Below are 12,343 nucleotides of genomic sequence, written 5' to 3'. Positions count from 1 at the left end.
GGGATCGGGGGGGGGGGGAAATCTGGAAAAGGTGCAAGTCTTGAGAAGGAGTTTGTAGGAGGCTAGGGGCATGCCAGCGGGTGGCGCTGTGGGTTAAACCACAGAGCCTAGGACTTGCCGATTAGAAGGTGAGCGGTTCGAATCCCCGCAACAGGGTGAGCTCCCGTTGCTCGGTCCCAGCTCCTGCCAACCTAGCAGTTCGAAAGCACGTCAAAGTGCAAGTAGATAAATAGGTACCGCTCCGGCGGGAAGGTAAACGGCGCTTCCGTGCGCTGCTCTGGTTCGCCAGAAGTGGTTTAGTCATGCTGGCCACATAACCCGGAAGCTGTACGCCAGCTCCCTTGGCCAATAAAGCGAGATGAGCGCTGAAACCCCAGAGTCAGTCACGACTGGACCTAATGGTCAGGGTCCCTTTACCTTTTAGGGGTATGCCTAGATGATCAGAGGAAGAAGATATTGATCCAGGCATGGGGATTAGAGTAGCAGAAGGCCGAGAGATGATAATTAAAAAAAGAGAGGAAATATTTGATTGTACAAAATGTCTGCTCAGGATCTTCAGGATTGAGCTGACTAAATAATCATGATAGTCTATTGTTGTGCCAGGTGATGTACATTCTTAAAAAGAAAATACTTGGCCAATTATTCACCATCTGTTAACACAAGTTACAGAAGGAATAGGGGGAGGGAAAAGAAATTAATCGAAAAAGATATAGATACTTTGACAAGTGCCATGTAATATAGATGGGCCCTTTAATCAATTGCCGGATGTAAAGACAATTACCAAAATTCAGGAGGGAAAGGTCTCATGAAAGCCTAGCAACACGATGTATGTTATTAAAGAGGCAAAGAATTCCAGCAGTAAGAGGAAGGAAAAGGTGACCTAAATGCCAGAGACACAGATAAGTGGCTTGAGTGGTGAAACAAGGAAAAAGAAGAGAGAACAAGGAATTCAAGACAGTTCGGAAGAAGAAAAGCAGAGGAACAATATGAGAAGAAGCATATGAATGCAAGAGGGAAGAAGCAGACAAATCTTGGTAAAGAGATGACGGCAGCAAGGACCTGATGAGATGATGTGCACAGCAAGAGGGAGTGAAGAACAGATGCAAAGAGGACAAGCGTAAGACATTGGAATATCTCTCTCAATATAACAAAAAAGAAGTAGGCTTGCATAGAACATCCTCTGCTTTCAGCAGAATGTATTCATCTGAAATCTAATTAGGGGTTGGATTAAGAATCATGGAGATCACCATCAAAGCGGCAAGATTCTGTGCATCAGCATGTACTACTAGGAACCGGATGATTAAAGTGCCTTACTAACCAAATAGCCTTCAACAATTCACTCTAGTGTTAAGTGTGAATGTGCATCAATTCACTCACATATCCTAGCCCTTTGCCATGCTGTTAATTCCAGTCTTTCATTGGCCTGGAAACTGTAATTTTGTGTTTCTTTGATTGTAATTTAGTGGCAGGTCCATGATTGTAATAATGAAGATCGATTGGTACTTGTGAACAATTAAAATTCAAGATAACCAAGAGCCTTGGGACTAATAATCACAAATCAAGAGCACAAGCCAGCTGAAGTTAAACGCTTTTAATCCAGTTAATGCAATGGGAGAGACAGCCTGCATGATGCTTAGGTCTCTCTTTCCAGTATTAGTGACTTTAAAAAGCTTAAATTTGACTATATCGTGCCCAGAATACTTTCAAATCATTGCCTTTAGAACAGGGATGGTCAACCCGCATCCCTCCGGATATTTCTGAATAGCTGAATAGTATACCTGAACGAGCATCTCCACCTCCATCGTTCTACCCGGACACTGAGGTCCAGCGCCGAGGGCCTTCTGGCAGTTCCCTCGCTGCGAGAAGCCAAGTTACAGGGAACCAGGCAGAGGGCCTTCTTGGTAGTGGCACCCACCCTGTGGAACGCCCTCCCACCAGATGTCAAAGAGAAAAATAACTACCAAACTTTTAGAAGAGATCTAAAGGCAGCACTGTTTAGGGAAGCTTTTAATGTTTAATAGGTTATTGTATTTTAGTGTTTTGTTGGAAGCCGCCCAGAGTGGCTGGGGAGGCCCAGCCAGATGGGCGGGGTATAAATAATAAATTATTATTATTATTATTATTATTATTATTATTACTCCAATCAGCCTGGCCAACAGACACGAATGATGGGAGTTGTAATTCAGCAACATCTGGAGGAATACAAGGTAGCTTCGGAAGCTGTTGGCCAAATCCAGAAAATGTAAAATTTGCATGTTTTAACAGGGCTTTGCGCTACTGGATGTACAAAAGTCTGCTGCCAGGTAACTGCCCTCAAACTTTTGCAGGTGCAAACAGTATTGAAGGTGGGACCGCGTATAACTGTCCTGATGCCATAAGGAGCACAAATCATCATGAATGTACAATAAAAAGGACATATAGAAGGGCTCCTACAGCCAGACTTTATTGCGCATTACTTCTGCTTTGTTTGTCGGGTGGTTATACAACAACCAGCGTTCATCCTGCATTCATCCCAATTCACTTAGTGGGATGCTTACACATTTTCCTGTTAACCATTCGTTCATCCCACACTTCTCAATGTGTTTCTCCATCACTTTCTAACCTGCAAAAAAGTCTGCTTTCTTTTTCTTTTTTTAAGTGGATTAGTTGTGCTAGGGCAACAGAGTGCTTTAATCCACTTTAAATCTGCAAGCCCAAAGCTCAGGTATGTGATTGAATAGCTTCCACAAAATCCCAAAATAGTTGGGGGGTGCCCTTGTTTGTATTACCCATTATGCAGGGCTGGCCCTGCCTTCCCAGGACATGTGGTGGTACTGATGAAGGCAAGAACCCATGTCTCATTCGGGATGTCAGTGCATCCCAACAAAACAGGAGCAGAAATGGTCAATGTTCGCTTGTTCACCCCCTGTCCAGAATGAAAATCAATCTGGCAAATACGATCAGTATTTGCTGCTGTTGTTGTTGTTGCTTTCGGTCTGCAAATGTAATTAATCATAGCCCTGTCCTGCCCGCTTTACATTGTGTTTATTTTGCATTGAAATGCATGGGGTAGAATAACGTAATTGCAACGTAATTTATACAATTAAAGTATGTAAGCTACATAATATCACCGCAGCCGACAGCGAGGTGAATAGCATAGTTTGCTATGGAAGATGAAAGGCAGTGGAACAGAAGCACTGCTGCTTGCGACGTTTGCAGGGTAGAATTGAAAACAATGCCTTCTTGCATCCCTGTATCTGAATGGTGCAGCAAGACTTTTCAAAATGTTGTACATAACTGAAAAGGGCTCATCTGGGCTCTCCTTCAAGCAGCATATCTTGAGTTGGCATTGAGCTTCCAAGTTAGCTTACTTCAGGATTTGGGGGAGGATGGGGGGAAGCCATTCCACTTCCTTCCAGACTTAAACGGCCATATAATAATGTTCTGACACCTCTTATTGGAATCCTTTACTAAAGCTTTGTCTGATATTGGTATTGCTTTGGTATTGCTTTAAATTGTTCGTCATGGACTCTATTGCCGCTTGGTTTTTGGTATATATTTACAACTAGTTGGTTCAGGCCTCTAACGTGGGGGTGAGGTGTGGTTAACTGATTTTATTATTAAGCACAGCTGGTCTGTGGGTTGTGACCAGGTTCCCTATATGGATTGCATGTGCTGGGTCAGGCCAAATGTGTGGAGAAATCAGTATGCTAAAAATAAAACCCTTTCCCATTCTTCCTTTACTTTTTGGCTATTCAGCTCTCTGGTTTAGACCCTTCTCTAACCCTTCATCCAGTGCTTTCTGCTCCCTGAACCTCTAATGAATTTCCAGGCTAGCAAAGAAAAGGGGGGCAAGAAGATCAAATGGGTAATTAACCCCCAATTTCTATTGTGCTTTGATTGTGATTGTGTAAGACTGTTGTTCTGTAATTTTGTAGGTCTATAGCAGCAACAAATAATTCTTTTTCTGTCGGGGAAAGGAGCTCCGTAGCTGTGATATATATATATTGGGACTTGGGTGGCGTTGTGGTCTAAACCACTGGGCCTCTTGAGCTTGCTGATCTGAAGGTGGGCGGTTCAAATCCCCGCGACGGGGTGAGCTCCCATTGCTCTGTCCCAGCTCCTGCCAACCTAGCAGTTTGAAAGCGTGCCAGTGCAAGTAGATAAATAGGTACCGCTGCAGTGGGAAGGTAAATGGCATTTCCGTGCGCTCTTGCACTCGTCACGGTCCTTTGTACGCCAGTAGCAGTTTAGTCATGCTTGCTACATGACCCCATAGTTGCCTTTGACTGGACTTAACCATTCAGGGGTCCTTTACCTTTACCTTATATTCAGTGCGAGGATATTTTGTTTGCCTTCAAAAGTTATTGTGGTTTGTAGCAGAGCTTGGAGACATGTGTACAATATACATTGAGCAGGCTAGATAGCAAGAGAACCCTGGCAAGAGGTAAACAGCTCTTTCATCTCCTCCACAGAAGCAGCACTATGTGTCAAAATTCTCCTGAAGATAGGTTTTTCCTAAGTGGTTGAACGTTTGTGAACGTTCCATGACACCATGGCAGGTCAGCCAATGGGAGTGAAGGGAGATGCATTTGGCAGCAGTAGCAGAGCTGGTGGCAAGCCCTTAACCTGTTGCCAACTTAAGCCTTGCTCCTTAGCATCTCTCCAAAGTCATCCTTTCCTCTGTTCTCCCTCCAGAGCGGCGGTGGCGTCTCGATCCCTGCCATGAAGATGGTCAATCCTGCATCACGGCTGAAGCAAACCCAGCAAGGCAGCCCCGACAAGAGCAAGCACATAAAGCAACGCATGGAATACATGCGCATCCAGGGACAACAACAGGTAGTCTATCTGTAGGCAGCCACACCACTCTGTTATGGGAGCACTGGGGTGGAGGCAGGTTGAGTTAGGATCCCTTTGTTTTTGCCTTTGAGTGGAGGTGAGTGGTGGAGGTGAGTGGCGAGTTGGCAAAGGATTGCTGATCCGGGGTCAGGGGCAGGTATATTTGCATAACCTTGAACACAAATTCCTAATGCCCGTTGGAAGCGATTTTAGAAATTACGGCTGGGAATTTCTGTCAGAAGACGCACCTACTTGTGACATGGCAGTGAATGTAGAGAGAGATAGGGAGCTACTTTCCACAGGCATACGCCAGAAGCTGGAGCCAAACCCAGCAAAAATTGTATGTTGTGAGGTCCAGATAGGACTCCCATCTCCCTCAAACCTAAACCTAAGTCCTTTGTCGCTAAAGTTCCATGTTCTTGTTACTTCCTCAAGAATCTCCTGAATTCCAGATAACATCAACTGGAACCCACCCCCTTGATTTGGTTAAGAATTCCCCTGCCCAGTTATGTCTCTGTAAGGCTGAGCTTTGCTTCGTTTAGGGTGGGCAAGTAGTTTTTATTTCCTGTGCTGTGCTATCAATATGGCAGTGTTTTGAAAAGAAGAAGGAAAATGCTTACTTGTGAAGGCGCAACCCAACAAATTGTCAGAGGCCCTCTTCCCTGCCAGGAAAGGCAGTGGTATCGGTTGTGAGATGTGATCGAATCCATGTTACCCCCCCCCCCAGCATTTCACAACATGTCCATGTGCGTATGCCCCAACTCCTTTCCTGCCCATGGCACACACAGAGAAGTGTTGCATATTTAGCAGAGAAAAGACAAGAGAGGGTGCCTTGTGGGGAGGGGAAAGAAGAAGAAAATTATATCAGATCGCTTGACCGTGTTTGAATGGAAACCCAAAGCATCCTGCTATGCCGACATAAGAGTTCTAATGTTTATGTGGGGCTCACTTGCCTCGTTGGCTTCAGCTGTGGGGAGGGAAAGGAGAGCTTCATGCGTATGCAAAGCTGCCCACACCATTGAAGTGAATGGGGCTGTTTTCACGTCCAGTATCTCCACATGCGTGGTAGGAGTTCATAAGAGGCTCCAGACAGGAATAAGGGATTCTCGAGAGAATAGGATAAAAGACACGCCTCTATATTATTAACAGAGTCCTCTTGAAAAGTGGAAGCGACCCCCTCCAGCCACCCGCAAGCCAAAGCCAAATGCCATTAGGCTTTATTTACCCATCTTGACGTCCTTATAAAAAAAACAACAGTTGGCACAGTTGGTTACAAGAAGGGTTAGGTTGGTGTCAACAGCTCTGTGGAAGATTTATTGGCTGGAAGATGATTAAGGAGCAGAATGCTTGAGCAGTTGCAAAAGATGAACAACTATTACTTTGAGAAATTAGGTTTTTCAGTGTGGCATTAAGGTGCTATCTTGGCAAATAATAATAATAATAAATTCATCCCAATAAACACCATGTACTGTCAAATGTATGCTCAATTTTAAAACATAAGTATAGTTTATATAAATTACTGCTGGATTTTTTAAATAAGAGATATATTGACAGACGTATTGGGATTTTTTCGGAGTAACTGCTTGCCAAAACGGATGCATTGGCCCAGAACCCACATCTGCTTTTGCAATCGTTATGTGAACCAAATGAACAAAGAAGTTAAGGGTGGGGTGGAGACATAACAATAACCATTAATTTATTTAAAAATATTTATATAACACTTTTTACATAGTATTCTAAATCAGTGTAGAGCATAATTAAAACAATACCTCACACACCATTTGAATGGCAATGCCCATCAACTTTGGTGAGGGGCGGGCCCCCTCAAATATTTTATTGGGGGGGGGGCAAAGGGACCTCGGCCCCTAGGAGTTGGCTCCCATGCCAGAGCATGGATCACAGCAACCAAGCTGTTTAGGAAAGGCCACAGTGGGCAAACCAGCTGAAAGCAGAAGCAGGCACTCCTGACCGCTGAAGTTGCCTGAGACTTTTAATCTCAGGGCTGTGGGTTTGAGCCCCACATTGGGCTAAAGATGAACATCATGGTTCCTTCCCACTCTAAAGTCTGTGATTCTAGGCTTAGATAATTTTTATTATGGTCAAAGACCATCTCACATAACATAACACAATAAAAACAGCGTTCATAAAGATAAAATATACAATTGAAGCAGATTGCAGCAATAGCTCATGAGTTAAAATTGAGGTATATACATACACCCATACAGCTGAGATTTGGGCTACCATTAAAAATTGACCCTGAGGCACCCCAAAGGGCGACTTCAGCATTTCCCTAGTAAGCTATTTTATTCTAGAGGATGATCTGTGCCTACAAATCTGGGTGCAGAATCTGGCTACCAGCCAGGTTGCCTTATGATCTTTGCCCAAGAGGAGAGAATTAAGTTTAGACTTGTCTGAAAGATCGGCGAGCCTCTTCAGCAAAGGATCAGTGGTGATTCTAGGCTTACAATATACTCCATACACACTTGGGAAACAAGAAACAATTTTTTTTTAAGTTTATAAAAGCTATAATCCTTTAAAACCATTAGAAATGTGAACACACTGGAGAAAAACTCAAAAGTAAAGCACAAGGGCAAGTTGGTTCCCAACCCCCCATTTTACTGCATGCACCACTTTTCAACCAGACTTCAAAATCAGTTTTCAAAAGATTATTACAACAATCATCATTTTTAAAAAATATGTTGGAATAATATTGAAAGACAGACTGTTTTATATCTAACTGCTTGTACTGTTTGTAGAGCATCAAACCGCTTGTTTGATATCTATGCCTTTGCAACTGTCATTATCAGAATTCCTTTGTATTAATGTTGTTGTTATTATTATTATTATTATTCAAAGTCCTTCACACTGTTAAGCACCTTTATGTTCAAATTTATCAGAGGCACATTCCAGTGAAACAGCTCTCTGTTTTGCAACAACAACAGGGTCTTATGGTACCTTAAAGTCCTTGCAGGGCAGTCTTGTTGATGTCTACTCAGAAGCACGTCTCATTGATATCAAAAAGACATTCTTCCAGGTAACTGAGTACAGGACTGCAGCCTTGCCAATTGCCTGTGATGTAAGCTTTGGTGCACTAGATGCTTCTTGTTTTCCAAAGCTTATGCTGCAATAAATCGCTTACTCTAAAGTGCCATGAGGCTAGGTTGTTTTTATCAGACTCGGCACATGTTTAACTTGTGCCCTGCTGTGTCTCAACCGTAGGTAACTGGCCATTTACTATATCTGTACTTTACATAAGTAAATACAGGTGTGTGCATTGGGCAGTGGCAGTCCCCTGTTCCCCATGGAAACCCTTTTCACCATTTCCTGTCCCCACCCCCTGCCCCCTGATATGCCCCATGTGCATTTGCATTGGTTGGGGTCTTAATGGTTAGGCCAGTACGGTTCAGCTGGGTTCACACACTTCTGTGTTCTTGTCGACGCTATAACAGTGCGCCCAGTGGCTGGCCAACTTTCTGAGGCCACAAAGCAAGGTAACAACTGCCACTTTTTCATCCCTTAAACCACAACGACATCTCTACCTGTTCCTCTCTCCTTCCCTTTGTTTCTCAAGCCTTGACTTGACCCCCTTCCACACAAATCTTGTTATTTTTCCCTCCCCTTTCACTTCCCGAGCGCATCTGATATGCTAGCCCATCTCCCAGAATTCCCTGCTGCTCCTGGCTTTTTTATTTTTTTTATTTTTGTCATGCCAGATCTGTATGACGAATGGCAAAGACCATGAACCCTTTCCCACGTCCTGTCTGCCTGTCTGCAGGGCCCTTTGGTTTTCCTCATTCTGTGGTACATATGCACACACAGAGGACCACCCCCTCCTCTCCACAAGTGTGGGGGGAGTGGATGTCTGGCTGTGAGCATGTCTTCCCACCCTGTGGCTTTCCGGTCTATTTTGAAGCACGTTTTGTGAGCAAAATGGGACTGTCACTGAATAAATGAATAAAATGCAAACCTTACTTCCTGCACAACTCCCTTCCCCCTAAGTCCCTGCATCCTGATACTAACCGCAGTCTGTACCCCCTTTGCCACAAAGCAGAGGTGCTGTTTGCTTAAGTGGTAAGCCATGGAACATTTCTCAGGGTACGCCTTCCCCGATAATATTTTCATGAGCCGGTTGCGCATTTGCTTTGCATCTGCATGCAAGGGTGCTGAAGGACCACGCATGCCTCGTGCAACTAGAGCTGAAGTTGGGTTTGAGATGGCAGGGGCGAGCTGTTGGGAACTTCCTATGACAAAGTATGCAGTACTTTGCGATTCTTCTTCTGGGTCCCCTTTGCATCAAAATGGCAGCCAGTGGGAGGTGAGCACACAATTGGCATGACTGGCATTTTTAGAACCAACAAGGGAGGTTAGTTCGGCTATCAACAATTTCCTCCACCGTGGAATGTGCTTGGAGGAGCATGCATGAAGGATTGTGAAACCTTCATTCTTGGAGGTCTTTTACAAGCCGGTTGGAGTAATAGACGCTTCAATTAATTGTGATTACCTATATCTGTGAGAATGGAGACTTTCTTAGGGTTACGTCTAGTCATATATCCATCCCCAGAATGGATGGGTATTAGGGTATGGGTTCCTCCTGCTGCATTGGACTTTAAGCATTAGTTTCCTTATAGTTCATTGGTCTTGGGTTCTTTCACAAAGAGCAACAGGCAGGCAACTAGATTCCTGCCTGTTCCTGCTCACCAATCTTTTGTGCAAAACCCACAAAGATTTTCCAACTTTCATGTGTATTCCTTTGTGGAGGAAAACAGTGATGATGGAGCCATAGGCAGGGACTCTGGGATTCAAGAATTGCCCACTTCTAAAACCTTTTCTTAAAATAACCATGAGGAGAAGAAAGCCCGCTCGCTCAGATTGGCTTTAGGCTGTATTTTATTTTCACATGTCTTTCACAATTTGTTCCTTCCCTTCTGCCACCCCACCCCACCCCCATATCAACTATGAGGGATACATACTTAACAAGATTTATCCATCCCAGTCCAAATTCTGGCCTGCTAGCTACGGATGGAGTGTACAACAAAATGGTACCCATAGGTGAACAATAAAACGAATAGATGTCTTGAGGCTACCTCTGATAAACAGCACCTCTGTGGTAAACTGCACTCTGCCCCTACCCTCCCTTCCTCACCCCAGCTAAATGAATATTGTTGTCGTTCTAACATGGTGTCCATGGCCACAAACTAACATTTCAATTCTTGTCCCTTCCCCATCCCCTTCCCCATCTCCCCCTTCCGTTGCCTGCCTACATATTCGTCCCATCTCCCTGCTCTGTCTCTTTTTTGGCCTTCTTTTGTCTCCTCCGCTTCCTCTCGCAATCCCTCCTTCCCTTCATCCAGTAAACCTGTAGAAACCAGCTCATCTCGTGCTCTGTTTTTGTCCAACGGACCTTTTGCCTCAGGCCTGGCCAATGCTGCTTGTTTCTGATAGAAATTTTTCCTAACTTAGTTCCCACTCTTGTCTCTTTCTCTCTATCTCACTTTCTTTTGCACTTTCTTTCTGTCTCGCAATCCTTTGAGAAGAAAATGTTTGGTTCTCCCCCTCCCCAACCCCACAACCCCAACACACCTTCCTTTTCCTCCCTCCTCCTTCTTCTTTTCCCTGAATCTTGCTTTTCTTTCTAGGCCGCTAGATCAACCAAGGACCCTAACACGATGAATGAGACTTCAAGCCCAGTCTCAGAAAAGCCTACTTCAAGCAGGACCTCCATCCCAGTACTGACTTCCTTTGGGTCACGGAACTCCTCCATTTCATTCTAAAAGCTCCTCTGCCAACTTCTCCTTTGGTTGTTTTCCTAACCTACTGCTACTGGGGGACTGGGGAGTGCTTGCTGTCTCTCTTTGTGATTTCCTCCTCCCCAGGTCTCACTGAGGCACCTAGAAAAGTCCCTCCCCTCAGGCGTTTTAAAATGTTCCTTCAAAAATGGCCGCCCTGCGGTTCTCATTTCCTCCTACAAAATGGCCAGCCTTGGGACTTGCTTCTTGCTCCCCACAGGGCCGCCTACCAATATCCAGAATGGCCAATTTAGTTTGCTCTCTTGTCTTCTTCCCCCAAATTGGCCAACCTATTTATTCTTTTCCTCCCCTCTTGCTACAATATGGCTGCCCATCTGTTTTCTGTTTCCCCTCAGATCTCCCAACCCCTTCTTTTGCCCCACTCCCCATCCATCCCAAACTTTAACTTTTCTACTCTGGCAACAACTTAGCGTTGTTCATGTATAAAGAACAATTAAGAATTATTTTTATTTATATTTTTGCCAGTTGCCACAGCCTGCAAGCAACGACGACACTGCTCAGTGCCAGTCTTCGCTATTCCTTTATGAGGGGGTGGGAGAAAGGGGGCAGAATCACTACAGAGGCTTATAAAAGGGGAGGGGAGCAACCAATTTCTGAAGATGCCTCAGAACCCATGGACATTTGCTGCTATTCAACTTTCCTTACATTTAAGAAGAGAGAGAAAAAAAGTTGTAATTAATTGATTAACGTGGATCCTTGTAGGTGTGTGCTGAGTCATTCATAAATCAACGGTGTTTTGACTTTGGGGCATGTGTATGCTTCCATTTTGTGGGATTCTGTTGTTTACTTGCTGTATCAAAGACTGTTCTGGAAAGTGGGGCGGAACTTGTGTGTGTGCGTGCGCATCGCAAACTGAAATATCTGTGTGTGGTGTTGTGTATTTTTTTCTTTCTTTCTTCCAAGCCATTGGATTAAATTTGGAAGAAAAGCAAAGACTTGTGGGGGGGGAAGCACTGAATTTTGAGCCTGTAATAATGCTCCCCCTGCCCCCTTACAATCTTCTCAACCATGCAGAAGCAACGTACTGTTAAGAAAGGGGAAAGGAGACTGTTATAAGAAGGGGCACAGAGCCAAAGCAGGCAGCAGAACGATGTTGAGAACAGGGTCCGGAAAGAGAAAAGTCCAGCTTCCTATGGAATTAATCAACATAATGTAGCACTTTAAATGTCCGTTGAGTTACTATATATGTGAGATGGGGGGAAAGAGCCCTCAAAACGTGTGGAATACCAAATAGAGGAGGCAGGTTTCAGGGAGACCACGGTGTCAGGGTATCAAAGAAACTGGGCGGTGAAGGAGAGTTTGGGGAGAATTTGGAGAAGGCTGAAGGAGGTGAAATGAGGCCCTTTTCTAAGCATGAGGTTTTGGTGGGCAAAAGACAGTGGAGGCAGGTGAACAGGCGGCTCTCCTTTGCTCAGTTCCTGCAAAGGTTCCTCCTAGGATGGACTATGGAGCCTTGCTGGAAAAAGAAAAGCACTGCGTAGCCAGGATGGCTGGCATGGGCAGAAATTACACCCAACCGCCTGTGGAGCTTCTTCCAGGCCAGGGAAAGAGGATGGCAGGGCTGTAGAGCGAAACAAAGGACTGTTGGGAAAGTCCTTTGTTTCAGTGGGGTTTGCACAGGAGAATTCCCCATTGGATTGTGCCCCCAAATAAGACTGGCACAGAGGGGGTTTTTTAGTCTTGTCGATGGGGTGATTGGCCACGAAGCTCAAGTTTAT

General features: G+C 44.7%; 1 protein-coding gene across 17 annotated transcripts in view; it reads left to right on the top strand.

Annotated features, from left to right (window-relative positions):
* The window catches only part of SRCIN1 (SRC kinase signaling inhibitor 1), a 262,355-nt gene extending 250,985 nt beyond the window's left edge, over positions 1 to 11,370 (top strand). For 16 of the 17 annotated variants that reach the window (XM_053362016.1, XM_053362015.1, XM_053362007.1 and 13 more), the window contains 2 exons: positions 4,678 to 4,818; positions 10,455 to 11,370. In XM_053362016.1, the coding sequence (XP_053217991.1) occupies positions 4,678 to 4,818; positions 10,455 to 10,589 (276 nt within the window). In that variant the 3' untranslated portion in view covers positions 10,590 to 11,370. Of the gene's footprint in view, positions 1 to 4,677; positions 4,819 to 10,169 lie in introns of all 17 variants that reach the window. The other variant, XM_053362014.1, reaches the window with a different exon arrangement.
* The last annotated feature ends 973 nt before the right edge of the window (positions 11,371 to 12,343 follow it).

Source organism: Podarcis raffonei, chromosome 13 (assembly GCF_027172205.1).
Source record: "Podarcis raffonei isolate rPodRaf1 chromosome 13, rPodRaf1.pri, whole genome shotgun sequence".
NCBI classification, from domain to species: Eukaryota; Metazoa; Chordata; class Lepidosauria; order Squamata; family Lacertidae; genus Podarcis; species Podarcis raffonei.
This window is presented reverse-complemented; position numbering and strand designations above follow the sequence as displayed.